Source organism: Aquarana catesbeiana, linkage group LG02, assembly GCF_042186555.1.
Source record: "Aquarana catesbeiana isolate 2022-GZ linkage group LG02, ASM4218655v1, whole genome shotgun sequence".
Taxonomy (NCBI): Eukaryota; Metazoa; Chordata; class Amphibia; order Anura; family Ranidae; genus Aquarana; species Aquarana catesbeiana.
The window spans coordinates 802,120,356-802,133,154 of record NC_133325.1 but is presented as its reverse complement, the minus strand read 5'-3'; the positions used below and the strand labels follow the sequence as shown (position 1 = coordinate 802,133,154).

Here is a 12,799-nt window from a genome sequence, read left to right as displayed (position 1 = left end):
TTATCAGTGCCGTCTCATCAGTGTAGTGTCATCAGTGCCCATCAGTGCTGTCTATCAGTGCCACATTATCAGTGCCTTTTTCTTTTTATTTAGCAAATAATAATAAAAAAAAAACAGTGGTGATTAAATATCACCAAAAGAAAGTTCTATCTGTCTTAAAAAAAGATAAAATTGCCATATGGGTGCAGTGTTGCATGACCTCCTAATTGCCATTCAAAGTGTGACAGTAGACAAGTGTTTAATGAAAGGCCAGCAATCCTCCTTTCTCTATATCTATCGTCCTCCATCTTATCCAATTGACTTCATCAGGTGGGCTGAACCTGAGATAAAAGGATAACAAGCCTGAAACTACACATGGAGGGAAAGATGGAACACATTAAAACCTAAACACAGCCAAAAACACAAACAGAAAAATCAGCACAAGGGACAAAACTTACAGTAAGTAGAATGTGTCCCTTGTGCTGATTCTTCTTCTGTCGTTAGTAATTCTCCTCCATCCTGAACACCACGCTCACTGCCGTAATAATACAGCTCAGGGGCTGTCACAGGCTCTCATTGAAATATCTGGACTATGCCCGCCCTTTCCTGCCAGAGCCACCAACCATAGAAGTCTTATTATGTCAGAACTTTTATGAAGAAAATAGGTATATTTTATCATTTCAATTTTTGCATAGGGGACAGATTCCAAATAATTTTTAATTTAAGTCTACCACCATAAGGCATTCTGTTTTTCTCAACTGGAACTGCTGGGGGTCTGTAAACAAACTTGCTTATGGAACTCATGAGTTTCTGTTACTTCCCCCACCTAAAGCCTAGAAAAAGACTTTTCTTATTGTCTCCAAAGAGTTTCTGCTTGACAAAACATTGGACCAAATAAATACAGTCCCTTGAAAAAGTATTCACACCCCTTGATATTTTTCACATTTTGTTATGCTGCAACAAAAAATGTAAATGTATTTTATTGGGATTTTATGTGATAGACCAAAACAAAGTGGCACATAATTGTGAAGTGGAAGAAAAATGATAAATGATACAAATAATATGCCAGTGTGACAGGAGAGTGGGCAGTGCGACAGAGGAGAGCAGTGTGACAGGAGGAGGGAGAGGTAGTGTGACAAGAAGAGGGGGGGCAGTGTGACAGGAGGAGGGGGGCAGTGTGACAGGAGGAGGGGGCTGTATGACAGAAGGGGGGCAATGAAACAGGAAGGGGCAGTATGAAAAGAGGAGGAGGAGGCAGTGTAGCATAAGCAGGGGGCAGTGTGACAGGAGGGGGGCAGTGTGACAGGAGGGGAGGCAATGTGACAAAAGGGAGAGCCTCTCCACTGCCTGTCAAATGCTTCTGAAAAGTGATCTAAGCGTGGATTGCTTTTCAAAAGACTTTCAGTCCTTGCTGCTCATACGAACAAGCCCTAAAAAAACAGTTCTGATAGTACAAGAAGGAGAGGTGAGCAAGTATGACATGAGGGGAGGGCAGTGTGACATGGGGGGCAGTGTGACATGAGGGGGGGAGCAGTGTGACATAAGGGGGCAGTGTGACATGAGGGGGGGCAGTGTGACACGAGGAAGGAGCAGTGTGACATGAGGGGGGGCAGTGTGACATGAGGGGGGGCAGTGTGACATGAGGGGGGGCAGTGTGACATGAGGGGGGGCAGTGTGACATGAAGGGGGGCAGTGTGACATGAGGGGGCAGTGTGACATGAGGGGGCAGTGTGACATGAGGGGGGCAGTGTGACATGAGGGGAGAGCAGTGTAACATGAGGGAGCAGTGTGACATGAGGGAGCAGTGTGACATGAGGGGGGCAGTGTGACATGAGGGGGGGCAGTGTGACATGAGGGGGGCAGTGTGACATGAGGGGGAGCAGTGTGACATGAGGGGGAGCAGTGTGACATGAGGGGGGAGCAGTGTGACATGAGGGGGGCAGCGTGACATGAGGGGGGCACAGTGTGATATGAGGGGGGAGCAGTGTGACATGAGGCGGGGCAGTGTGACATGAGGGGGGGCAGTGTGACATGAGGGGGGGCAGTGTGACATGAGGCGGGGCAGTGTGACATGAGGGGGAGCAGTGTGACATGAGGGGGGGCAGTGTGACATGAGGGGGGGCAGTGTGACATGAGGGGGGCAGTGTGACATGAGGGGGGAGCAGTGTGACATGAGGGGGGCAGTGTGACATGAGGGGGGCAGTGTGACATGAGGGGGGAGCAGTGTGACATGAGGGGGGAGCAGTGTGACATGAGGGGGGAGCAGTGTGACATGAGGGGGGCAGTGTGACATGAGGGGGGCAGACCCCCACCCAGTTGTTCTTGGTGGATTCCTCTGGGATGAAGAGTCTCCGGAGCTGTAAATGCTCCATGCTGGGAATCCTCCAACATCTGTACAGAGGGGGAGGGGTGAAGATTTCCCCGCTCAGGTGAAGGATGAGATCTTCACACACTGTCTGTGTTTCCAGCTGGAGATCCGCCATTGTCACCCATCAGCAGAATTCCCACCATCCAGATCAGCTGCATGAAGTCCTCATAGTGAGAGAGGAAAATGAGCACAGAGGGGAGGGGCTACCCACAGTGACCAATCAGACTTTTTAATTGTAAGGTGAAACCTGATTGGCTGCAGTTGGCAGAAGCTCCGCCCTCCATTGGGGATCTGTCACCCCGCCATCAATGGTCACATCTACCACATGGGGCCCCCGAGCAGAAGGCACAGCACAGTTCAGATCACAGCAACTTCAGGAGGGCTGAGCACTGCAGATGTGAATCCACAGGGAATGGTGAGGATGGGGCGGTAATCAGAGGACATTGTACATACGTCTCTCCCAGATCTTCTACTATATAATGTATGGATTAGACATTTGAGGTTCGTTCTAAATTGAAATTCAGACGAATTTTCGTTCTTCAGAAATTTGAATGTATCCGAATTTCCAAATTACAATAGTACCGAATTTAAACGAATCCGAAATAATGCAAAAAAAACAATTCGGACAAAATTTGAATTTGAATCGTTTTCTAATACTTTTCAGATGCTAAAAGTTTTTGAAAACGTTTAGAATTGGAAAACTTTTTAGAGTTGGAATTCTAAAAGTTTTCCAATTTCCAAAATAAAATAGAATAGAAAATAAAGCAATAGAATAGAAAATAATATAACAGAAATAAAAGAATATAATAGAGTAAAACAAAATAGAATAGAAAATAAAACCAGCATAGACTAGAATATAATAGAAACAAATAGAATAGAATATCATAGAAAGACTATAACCATCTTACGAAATTTGAATTATGAATAGAATAAATTTGAATAGAAAGGATAGAATACCAAATAATAGAACAAATAGAAAAAGAATACAATTTAAAAAAAAAAGGAAGAATATAACCCAAATATTTCCCCAAATTCTAATAGAATCAATTTGAATAGAATAGATTAGAATAGCAAGATGGTTATATTCACTCTATTCTATTTTTTTCCTATACTATTTTGTTATTTTCTATTCGATTCTACTCCATTCTTTTTTATTCAATTTCAAACTGATTCTATTTGAATTTTGGAAAATGGTTAAATTATTTCTATTCTATTGTTGTTTTTATTCTATTTTATTCAATTTTCAGAAGATGGTTATAATCTATTTAATTCTATTCCTTAGCATTCTATTCTGTTCTTTTCATTTCTATCCTATTTTGTTCTGTTTTACTCTATTCTATTATATTCTATTCTATTTTATGCTCTTTGTAAATTCGAAAACAATTCAAATTTGAAAACTATTCGAAATTGATTTGAAAATTTTTCAAATAGATCTGAATTTGAATCGATTTGATCACGAATAAACAAGACAAATTCTGAAAATGAATTAAACGGATAAAACTAATTTAACTAAACAAATTTAATTGTGTAAAAATGGAAATAAAGAATGGAAACAAAACCAAACAAATGTTTTGGTTCTGCACATGTCTAGTATGGATATAAAGAGACGGAGCGGGGAGGACACGGCTAGGACTGGGGGTGGGGGTTGGATGGACTTACCTTCTACATTGATGAAGTAATAATCTTCCTGTATAATACTGAATGTAGGCTGGCGTATAGTCACACGGTATATCCCGTCATTCTCCAGAGTCACATTGGATATGATCAGACTTCCATTCTCTGATATCCTTGTATTGGGGAAATATCCGGACTCAGACAGCTTACAATACGTGTGTTCAGCTATTCTTTTCCAGTCTCCAGGAGATTTCTCATAGGACCAGAAAATCAGGTAACATCTCCGTCTATCTGTATGGTTGAGGGTGAGATGGAGTCTGTTGGGGAGGAGAAGGTCAGATCCCGGCCAGGTGAATATTTCCTCCTCCGGGATATTTCCTGCACAGACAGAATACAGATCCCAGTCAGGTCACAGTGTACTCTCCCCTCCCCCCTCATATAACACACATTAATGTAGAACCATCTGGAATCTCATGAGACTAATGAATAAAAAATCCAACACTATCCAAGACGTCCAATGTGACAAACGTGGGTCAGACCACTGTCACCTTCACCAACTTGTGACAAATGACAGGTCCTCCTCACACCGCGCTGTCACCGATACACAACAACGCCACTCCCAGCCTCACCCGGCACAAAGATTTTCCAGCTTGCGGGACACAATCTAAGTGCCAGCAGACTGAGGGCGATTGTCGCTGGGTTTGGATAACTAAGCAATGAACTCTTTAAACTTCCACCAACTACTTGTATTGAGAAGTAGTAATCATTCACCAGATTAGTAATAGCAACTCGGATTGTAGAACAAACGTCTGTAACACTCGCTGTCACCCCAGACAGGGATATTCAGAGATTTACACCACAGGAGCGCTCTTCAAGAGACAGGGACTCTGAACTCTGCGTTGGGGCATTAAAGATCATTTAAAAGAGAAGTATTGGGGGGGGTTTCCCCTTTTATACTTACCTAGATGAATGCTGCATCTGTCCCCCGACACCTCTACACTGAGAACTGAGCGATCAAACATCGCCGATGGCTCGGTTCTCTCGGCTCCCCGAGTGGAGAGATGCTGCCTGTCAATCAGCAGCTCTCCTCTGTTCCTCCACACTCACTGGAGCGCTGAGCTGTGGAGGGGCGGGGAGCGGCTCAAGGACGGGGCATCAGTCCAGGAACCTGGTGGATCCCGACTTCATTGTCGGGATGACGCGGTGCCTGGACTGATGGCAGTGATGTCAGCAGTGAGCGGACTTCAGACCATTCTATGCTGAAAACGGGTCACAGGAGTGAAAAAGGGATTGCACTCCTGTGACCCATTAGAATCCCAGCCAAGCGATCTCAGGCTGAACTTCTCCTTTATACACTTTTCTTAACCACTTCAGCTCCAGAAGGTTTTACCCCCCTTCATGACCAGGCCATTCTTTGTGATACAGCACTGCGTTATTTACCTGACAATTGTGCGGCCATCCAACTCTGTACACAAATAAAATTGATGTCCCACAAATAGAGATTTCTTTTGGTGGTATTTGATCACCTCTTTGTTTTTTATTTTTTGTGCTATAAACAAAAAAAATCGACAATTTTGACTTTTGTTTTTTAACTGTCTGCTAATAAACATAACCAATAAAAAAAATGAAAAAATCTAATTTCTTCATCAATTTAGGCCAATATGTATTCTGCTACATATTTTTTTCGTAAAAAAATCCCAATAAGCGTTTATTGATTGGTTTGCACAAAAGTTATCACATCTACAAACTATGGGATAGATTTAGGCTCCATTCACACTAGCGCGTTTTTTGATGCATTTTGCATTTTGCAGAAATGCATGGGTGGGAATTTTTTAACATGGGTTCCTATGGAACATGTTCAAATCAATGGCTTTTTGTACCTCTGCATTTTTGGAAAGGGTCAGGGACTTTTTTTCATGCAAAATGCAGCGTTTTGCATGTAATAGAATTCAATGGACCAGCATCAAAAACACAAGTGCAGCATTTTTGCAGCGTTTTTACAGCGTTTTTGCAGCATTTTTAATGCGTCTTGCATTTTTTTTTTGTTAGACTGTATACAGTATAAAAAAACTGTAAAAAAGAAAAAAAAAAAAGCAAAACGCGGCAAAAACGCTGCTCAAAAACGTGGCAAGCATCACAAAAAAAACTCCAAAAACGCTCAAAAGCAACATGCATAGATGTGAATCGAGCCTTAGGGACTTTTTATTTTGTTTTATATTTTTTACTAGTAATGGCGGCGATTGGTGATTTTTAACGGGACTGTGACATTGTGGCGGACAAATCTGACACCAAGTAACACTTTTTGGGGACCAGTGACACTAATACAGTTATCAATGCTAAAAAAAATGCACTGTCACTGTATAAATTACACTGGCTGGGAAGGAGTTAACACCAGGGGCGATGAAAGGGTTAAGTGTGTCCCTAAGGGGTGCTTGCTAACTGTGTGGGGGATGGTATGACTGGGAAAACACAGAGATTCGTGTTCCTTCATGTTCCTCCAGATCTCCATGTTCTCCCCTGACAGAACGGCGATCTGCCTTGTTTATGTAGGCAGATCGCCGTTCTGCCTCTCTGGGAAGCGATCGCAGGTGGCCAGCAGACATCGCATCTGCTGGACCCTCTGATTGGCTCCCCCTCTATCCAATTGGCACAAGCGCCCCACCGAGGCTGCTGCACAGATGGATGTACAGGTACCTCACTTTACAGCCTTTAGTTCAATGTTCTTTTTAATCTGAATTATATGTGATGGATCAGAACACAATAGTTTAAGTTGGTGAAGTAAAATGAGAAAAATATATACATAAAACAATTTTTCAGAAATTAAAAACTGATAATTGGCATGTGCGTATGTATTCACCCCCTTTGTTATGAAGCCCATAAAAAGCTCTGGTGTAACCAATTACCTTCAGAAGTCACATAATTAGTGAAATGATGTCCACCTGTGTGCAATCTAAGTGTCACATGACCTGTCATTACATAGACACACCTTTGTGAAAGGCCCCAGAGGCTGCAACACCTAAGCAAGAGGCACCACTAACCAAACACTGCCATGAAGACCAAGGAACTCTCCAAACAAGTAAGGGACAATGTTGTTGAGAAGTACAAGTCAGGGTTAGGTTATAAAAAAAAAATATCCAAATCTTTGATGATCCCTAGGAGCACCATCAAATCTATCATAACCAAATGGAAAGAACATGGCACAACAGCAAACCTGCCAAGAGACGGCCGCACACCAAAACTTACGGACTGGGCAAGGAGGGCATTAATCAGAGAGGAGCACAGAGACCTAAGGTAACCCTGGAGGAGCTGCAGAGTTCCACAGCAGAGACTGGAGTATCTGTACATAGGACGACTATAAGCCGTATGCTCCATAGAGTTGGGCTTTATGGCAGAGTGACCAGAAGAAAGCCATTACTTTCAGCAAAAAACAAAATGGCACGTTTTGAGTTTGCAAAAAGGCATGTGGGAGACTCCCAAAATGTATGGAGGAAGGTGCTCTGGTCTGATGAGACTAAAATTTACCTTTTTGCCATCAAAGAAAACGCTATGTCTGGTGCAAACCCAACACATCACATCACCCAAAGATTACCATCCCCACTGTGAAACATGGTGGTGGCAGCATCATGCTGTGGGGATGTTTTTCAGCAGTCAGGACTGGGAAACTGGTCAGAGTTGAGGGAAAGATGGATGGTGCTAAATACAGGGATATTTTTGAGCAAAACCTGTACCACTCTGTGTGTGATTTGAGGCTAGGACTGAGGTTCCCCTTCCAGCAGGACAATGACCCCAAACACACTGACTGATATACAGTCAGGTCCATAAAGCAAAACTTGAGTGGTTTAAGGGGAAGCATGTAAATGTGTTGGAATGGCCTAGTCAAAGCCCAGACCTCAATCCAATAGAAAATCTGTGGTCAGACTTAAAGATTGCTGTTCACAAGCCGTCCAACTTGAAGGAGCTGGAGCAGTTTTGCAAGGAGGAATGGGCAAAAATCCCAGTGGTAAGATGTGGCAAGCTCATAGAGACTTATCCAAAGCGACTTGGAGCTGTGATAGCCGCAAAATGTGGCTCTACAAAGTATTGACTTTAGGTGGGGTGAATAGTTATGCACATTGACTATATATATCTTCAAAGTTGTGGGCATGTTGTGTAAATTAAATGATGCAAATCCTCAAACAATCCATGTTAATTCCAGGTTGTGAGGCAATAAAACATGAAAACTGCCAAGGGGGGTGAATACTTTTGCAAGGCACTGTATGTTTATGACTATGTCCAAGATACAGTTTTATACAGGTATTAATATCTCTGAATAGCTACATGATACAGTCTATTAACTTGAATATTATTGTCCAGCATTGAATTACCTTTTGAAGGGATATAAATAAGTGGGGGGGGTGGAATGTCTACTTGACCTAAGAGAGGTAATGTGTTCCATTGGCTCCCCATATCATCTACTATAGGGGTGTTTGGACTTTCTTGTTAATGGATATCAGTAAAGCCCTTATTCTGGCTGTACTATTATTTCCAGGGATGGTCCCGATGTTCGAGTCAAATGTAAGTTCGACTTCGAACATCGGGTGTTCGTTTGTTCGTAGAACAAACAAACATATGGGGCGTTCACGGCAAACTCGAGCGCCGCGGATCGCCCCGATATGCACTGTGAGATTGCAGTGCATTGACGACTGCTGATTGGCCAAAGCATGCACCTGACCTGCATGCTTTGGCCAATCACAGCTCGATCTGCTGTGAGAGCCATGGTTGGCCAGAGGCAGGGTACCCTTGGCCAATCATAGCTCAGAAAGCTAAGTCCACGCCCCACACTATATAAGGCTACTTACACGGCGGCCATATGTAGTGTGATACATGGAGGAGATTGAGAGAACGTGAGCTAGATTAGGCAGGTTAGTGTGTGTGATAGATATAGATATACAGTCAGGTCCATAAATATTGGGACATCGACACAATTCTAATCTTTTTGGCTCTATACACCACCACAATGGATTTGAAATGAAACAAACAAGATGTGCTTTAACTGAAGACAGTTGCAGTAGAGGCCTGGCAGAGCATCACCAGGGATGAAACCCAGCGCCTGGTGATGTCTATGCCTTCCAGACTTCAGGCTGTAATTGACTGCAAAGGATTTGCAACCAAGTATTAAAAAGTGAAAGTTTGATGGATGATTGTTAATCTGTCCCATTACTTTTGGTCCCTTAAAAAGTGGGAGGCACATATACAAACTGTTGTAATTCCTCCACCGTTCACCTGATTTGGATGTAAATACCCTCAAATTAAAGCTGAAAGTCTGCAGTTAAAGCACATCTTGTTCCTTTAATTTCAAATCTATTGTGGTCGTGTATAGAGCCAAAAAGATTAGAATTGTGTTGGTGTCCCAATATTTATGGACCTGACTGTGTATATATATATATATATATATATATATATATATATATATATATATATACACACACACACACACACACACACACAGGGCAGTATTCCAACATGATAACGACCCAAAACACACCTCCAAGACGACCACTGCCTTGCTAAAGAAGCTGAGGGTAAAGGTGATGGACTGGCCAAGCATGTCTCCAGACCTAAACCCTATTGAGCATCTGTGGGACATCCTCAAACGGAAGGTGGAGGAGCGCAAGGTCTTTAACATCCACCAGCTCTGTGATGTCATCATGGAGGAGGGGAAGAGGACTCCAGTGACAACCTGTGAAGCTCTGGTGAACTCCATGCCCAAGAGGGTTAAGGCAGTGCTGGAAAATAATGGTGGCCACACAAAATATTGACACTTTGGGCCCAATTTGGAGATTTTCACTTAGGGGTTTACTCACTTTTGTTGCCAGTGGTTTAGACATTAATGGCTGTGTGTTGAGTTATTTTGAGGGGACAGCAAATTTACACTGTTATACAAGCTGTACACTCACTACTTTACATCGTAGCAAAGTGTCATTTCTTCAGTGTTGTCAAATGACACAATATAATGAAATATTTAGAAAAATGTGAGGGGTGTACTCACTTTTGTGAGATAGTGTGTGTTCAGGGCTCAAAATTTCAAGTCCTGAGCTACTAGCCAGGCCTCAAGGGTTAATTACCATCAGTTGCCCCATTCAACAGCGACCCTGCCTTCATAAAATGACACTTAAATGTTTTATGCAGAATTAAGTTAAAAAAAATATTACTAAACAACTTTATCAGTGCCCACCAATGCAGCCTACCTGTGCCCACCAATGCAGCCCGTTGTCCACCAATGCAGGCTACCTGTGCAGGGGAGGAGTGGAACAGGAGAGCCACCCGGATGATCAGAACCAGAGGCGGCTCTCTAATTAGGCAAATTAGACGGCTGCCTAAGGCCCCGCACTCACAGGGGCCTCGTGGCCGCCTAATTTGCCTGTGCTCGATTACTAATGTGGACTGACCAACTGGCTCCATCTGTAAAAGGCGAGCGCGTGTGGGCAGCCGTAGGGCACACCGGGTGGGCCGCAAGTCCATGCGGGGCCCTAAAGCAGCTGAGCTGATCCTTGTCGGCTGTCTATTCGGGTCAGGAGTCGGGCCAGGCGGCGGAAACTATCCAGCTGAGCTGCCTTATGACTGTCTCTGCCTGTGAAGGGGAAGGAGGAGCTCCGGTGGATGGATCGCATTCCAGCGCTTGCTGAAGCCTGGCCGACCGCCCAGAGAGAAAGTAAGTGCCAGGTTGTGCCGAGGCCAGCCGTGCAGCCCTCCTGTGTGCCTGGATAGGAGCAGCGGTGGGGACAGCTGCATATGGAGGAATTGATCTTCCATATTCCTTCTGCAGCCGCTGAATGCCTACTTCTTCTGCGGGGGTTCATTGGCTGCAGAAAGAATATGGAAGATCAATTCCTTCATATGCAGCTGTCCCCGCCGCTCCTCCTATCCAACTTCTTTTATTGCCCGTGCTCCCTGGCTCCCCCATGCTCCCCCCACTGTGCTGTCCAGTCCCCCCCTGCTTCCCAACTCCCCCCAGTGCTCTGTGCTCCCTGGCTCCCCCATAGTGCTCTCTGGTCCCCTCTGTGCTCCCTGGCTCCCCCCATGCTCTCCCCTCTCCACTATGCTGTCCAATCCCCCCCTCGCTATCCAGTTCTCCCCTAGTGCTCTGTGCTCCCTGGCTCCCCCACAGTGCTCTCTGATCCTCCCTGGCTCCCCCCATACTCTCCCCCTCAGTGCTCTCTGACCCCCGTGCTCCCTGACTCCCCCCAACAGTGCTCTCTGCTACCCCCGTGCTCCCTAGCCCCTCCCAGTTCTACCTGCCCCCAGTGCTCTCTGCCCCCTGTACTGTCCATTTCCCCCCCAGTGCTCTCCACCCCCCTGTGCTCCCTGGCTCCCCCTGTGCTTTCTACTCCACACCGTGCTCTCCAGCTCCCTCCACAGTGCTCTTCAGCTCCCCTCGTGCTCTCTGCCCCCCTGTGCTTTCCGGCCCCCACTTTTCTCCCTGGCTCCCCCCCATGCTCTTCACCTCACTGTGCTATCCAGCTCCTCCACAGTGCTTTCCAACTCCCCCACCCCCCTGTGCTCCTTGGCTCCCCCCCATGCTCTCCACCACACTGTGCAATCCAGCTCCCCCAGGTCTCTCCACCTCCCACCCTCCCTGTGCTCTTCTGCCCCTTCCCCGGTACTCTATGGCCCACATGCTCTCCACCACCCCCTCATGCTCTATGCACCCGCCGGGCTCTCCACTCCTGCCAGTGCGCCCCCCTAGTGCTCTCCAGCTCCCCCAGTGCTCTTGCCCCTCACACTCTCGCCCCCCCCCTCTGCTACTCTCAGCCTCATTCCCGTGTTCTCCGCCACCCTTGTTCTCTTTTCTGGCCCCCTCACCCCCCGGCAGCTCTGCTAGGTTCCCCCTTCTTTTCCCTCCGGCTGCTGCGGGGGGTCTCTCAGGGTGGAGATCGGGAAAGGGACCGCTCAGTCTATTTTTTGTCCTAGTCCAGGCCTGGCGGGCAAGGTGAGCAGTGAGACTGGCAAGGATCAATAGTGCTGGAGGGAGAAGAGCTCTAAAGACCTGCCAGGACTGGAGGACAGGCTGACTGGGGCTGGAAAACGAGGACAGGTGGAAGGTACAGGGGACTAGGGACCACTCCATCTCACAGCAAACAGATCCTCTGGAAGGAGCAGGACACCGTCCTCACCCAGAATGTGAATGGACCCTGCCTGCTGCTGGCCGTCATGAACATCCTGCTGGCATGAAAGGTACCATACCAAGCATCACACACTGCAGACTGGGACATACAGTAGGGTATAGGAGGGGCTGCAGACAGGGCCAGGGCTAGGGATCTCTCTCTCTCACCCCCCTCTTTCTCTCTCACCTCCCCCTCTCTCTTCCCTCTCTCCCCCCTTCCTCTTCCCCTCCCCTCCTCCGTCTTCCCCTCTCTCCCCCCCTCCTCCCTCTTCCCCTCTCTCCCCCCCTCCTCCCTCTTCCCCCCTCTCCTCCTCCCTCTTCCCCCCTCTCCTCCTCCCTCTTCCCCTCTCTACCCCCTCCTCCCACTCCCCCCCCTCTTCCCCTCTCCTCCCCCCTCTTCCCCTCTCCTCCCCCTTGCCCTCTCTCTCCCCCCTCCCTCCCCTCTCTCCCCCCTCCTCCCTCTCCCCCCCTCCTCCCTCTTCCCCTCTCTCCCCCCCTCCTCCCTCTTCCCCTCCCTCTCCCCCTCCTCCCTCCTCCCCTCTCTCTCTCCCCCCCTCCTCCCCTCTGGAAGTGGTGCTGATCGCCTGTGTGCTAGATCCATGCATCTTTCTGCAGCCATTTTTACTTGAATTTGCTTCAATTTTTTTTATCCATTATAGGTGTGAGTGGGGCCTCGTGTCTAAATTTTGCCTAAG

The 12,799-nt window shown here is 46.6% G+C and overlaps 1 protein-coding gene across 1 annotated transcript in view; it reads right to left on the bottom strand.

Moving 5' to 3' along the window:
- Positions 1-12,799, bottom strand: part of LOC141129484 (hepatic and glial cell adhesion molecule-like) — an 81,365-nt gene that overhangs the window by 19,221 nt on the left and 49,345 nt on the right. Inside the window, exon 2 of the mRNA XM_073617541.1 lies at positions 4,007-4,339. Coding sequence (XP_073473642.1) covers positions 4,007-4,339 — 333 coding nt within the window. The remainder of the gene's footprint in view (positions 1-4,006; positions 4,340-12,799) is intronic.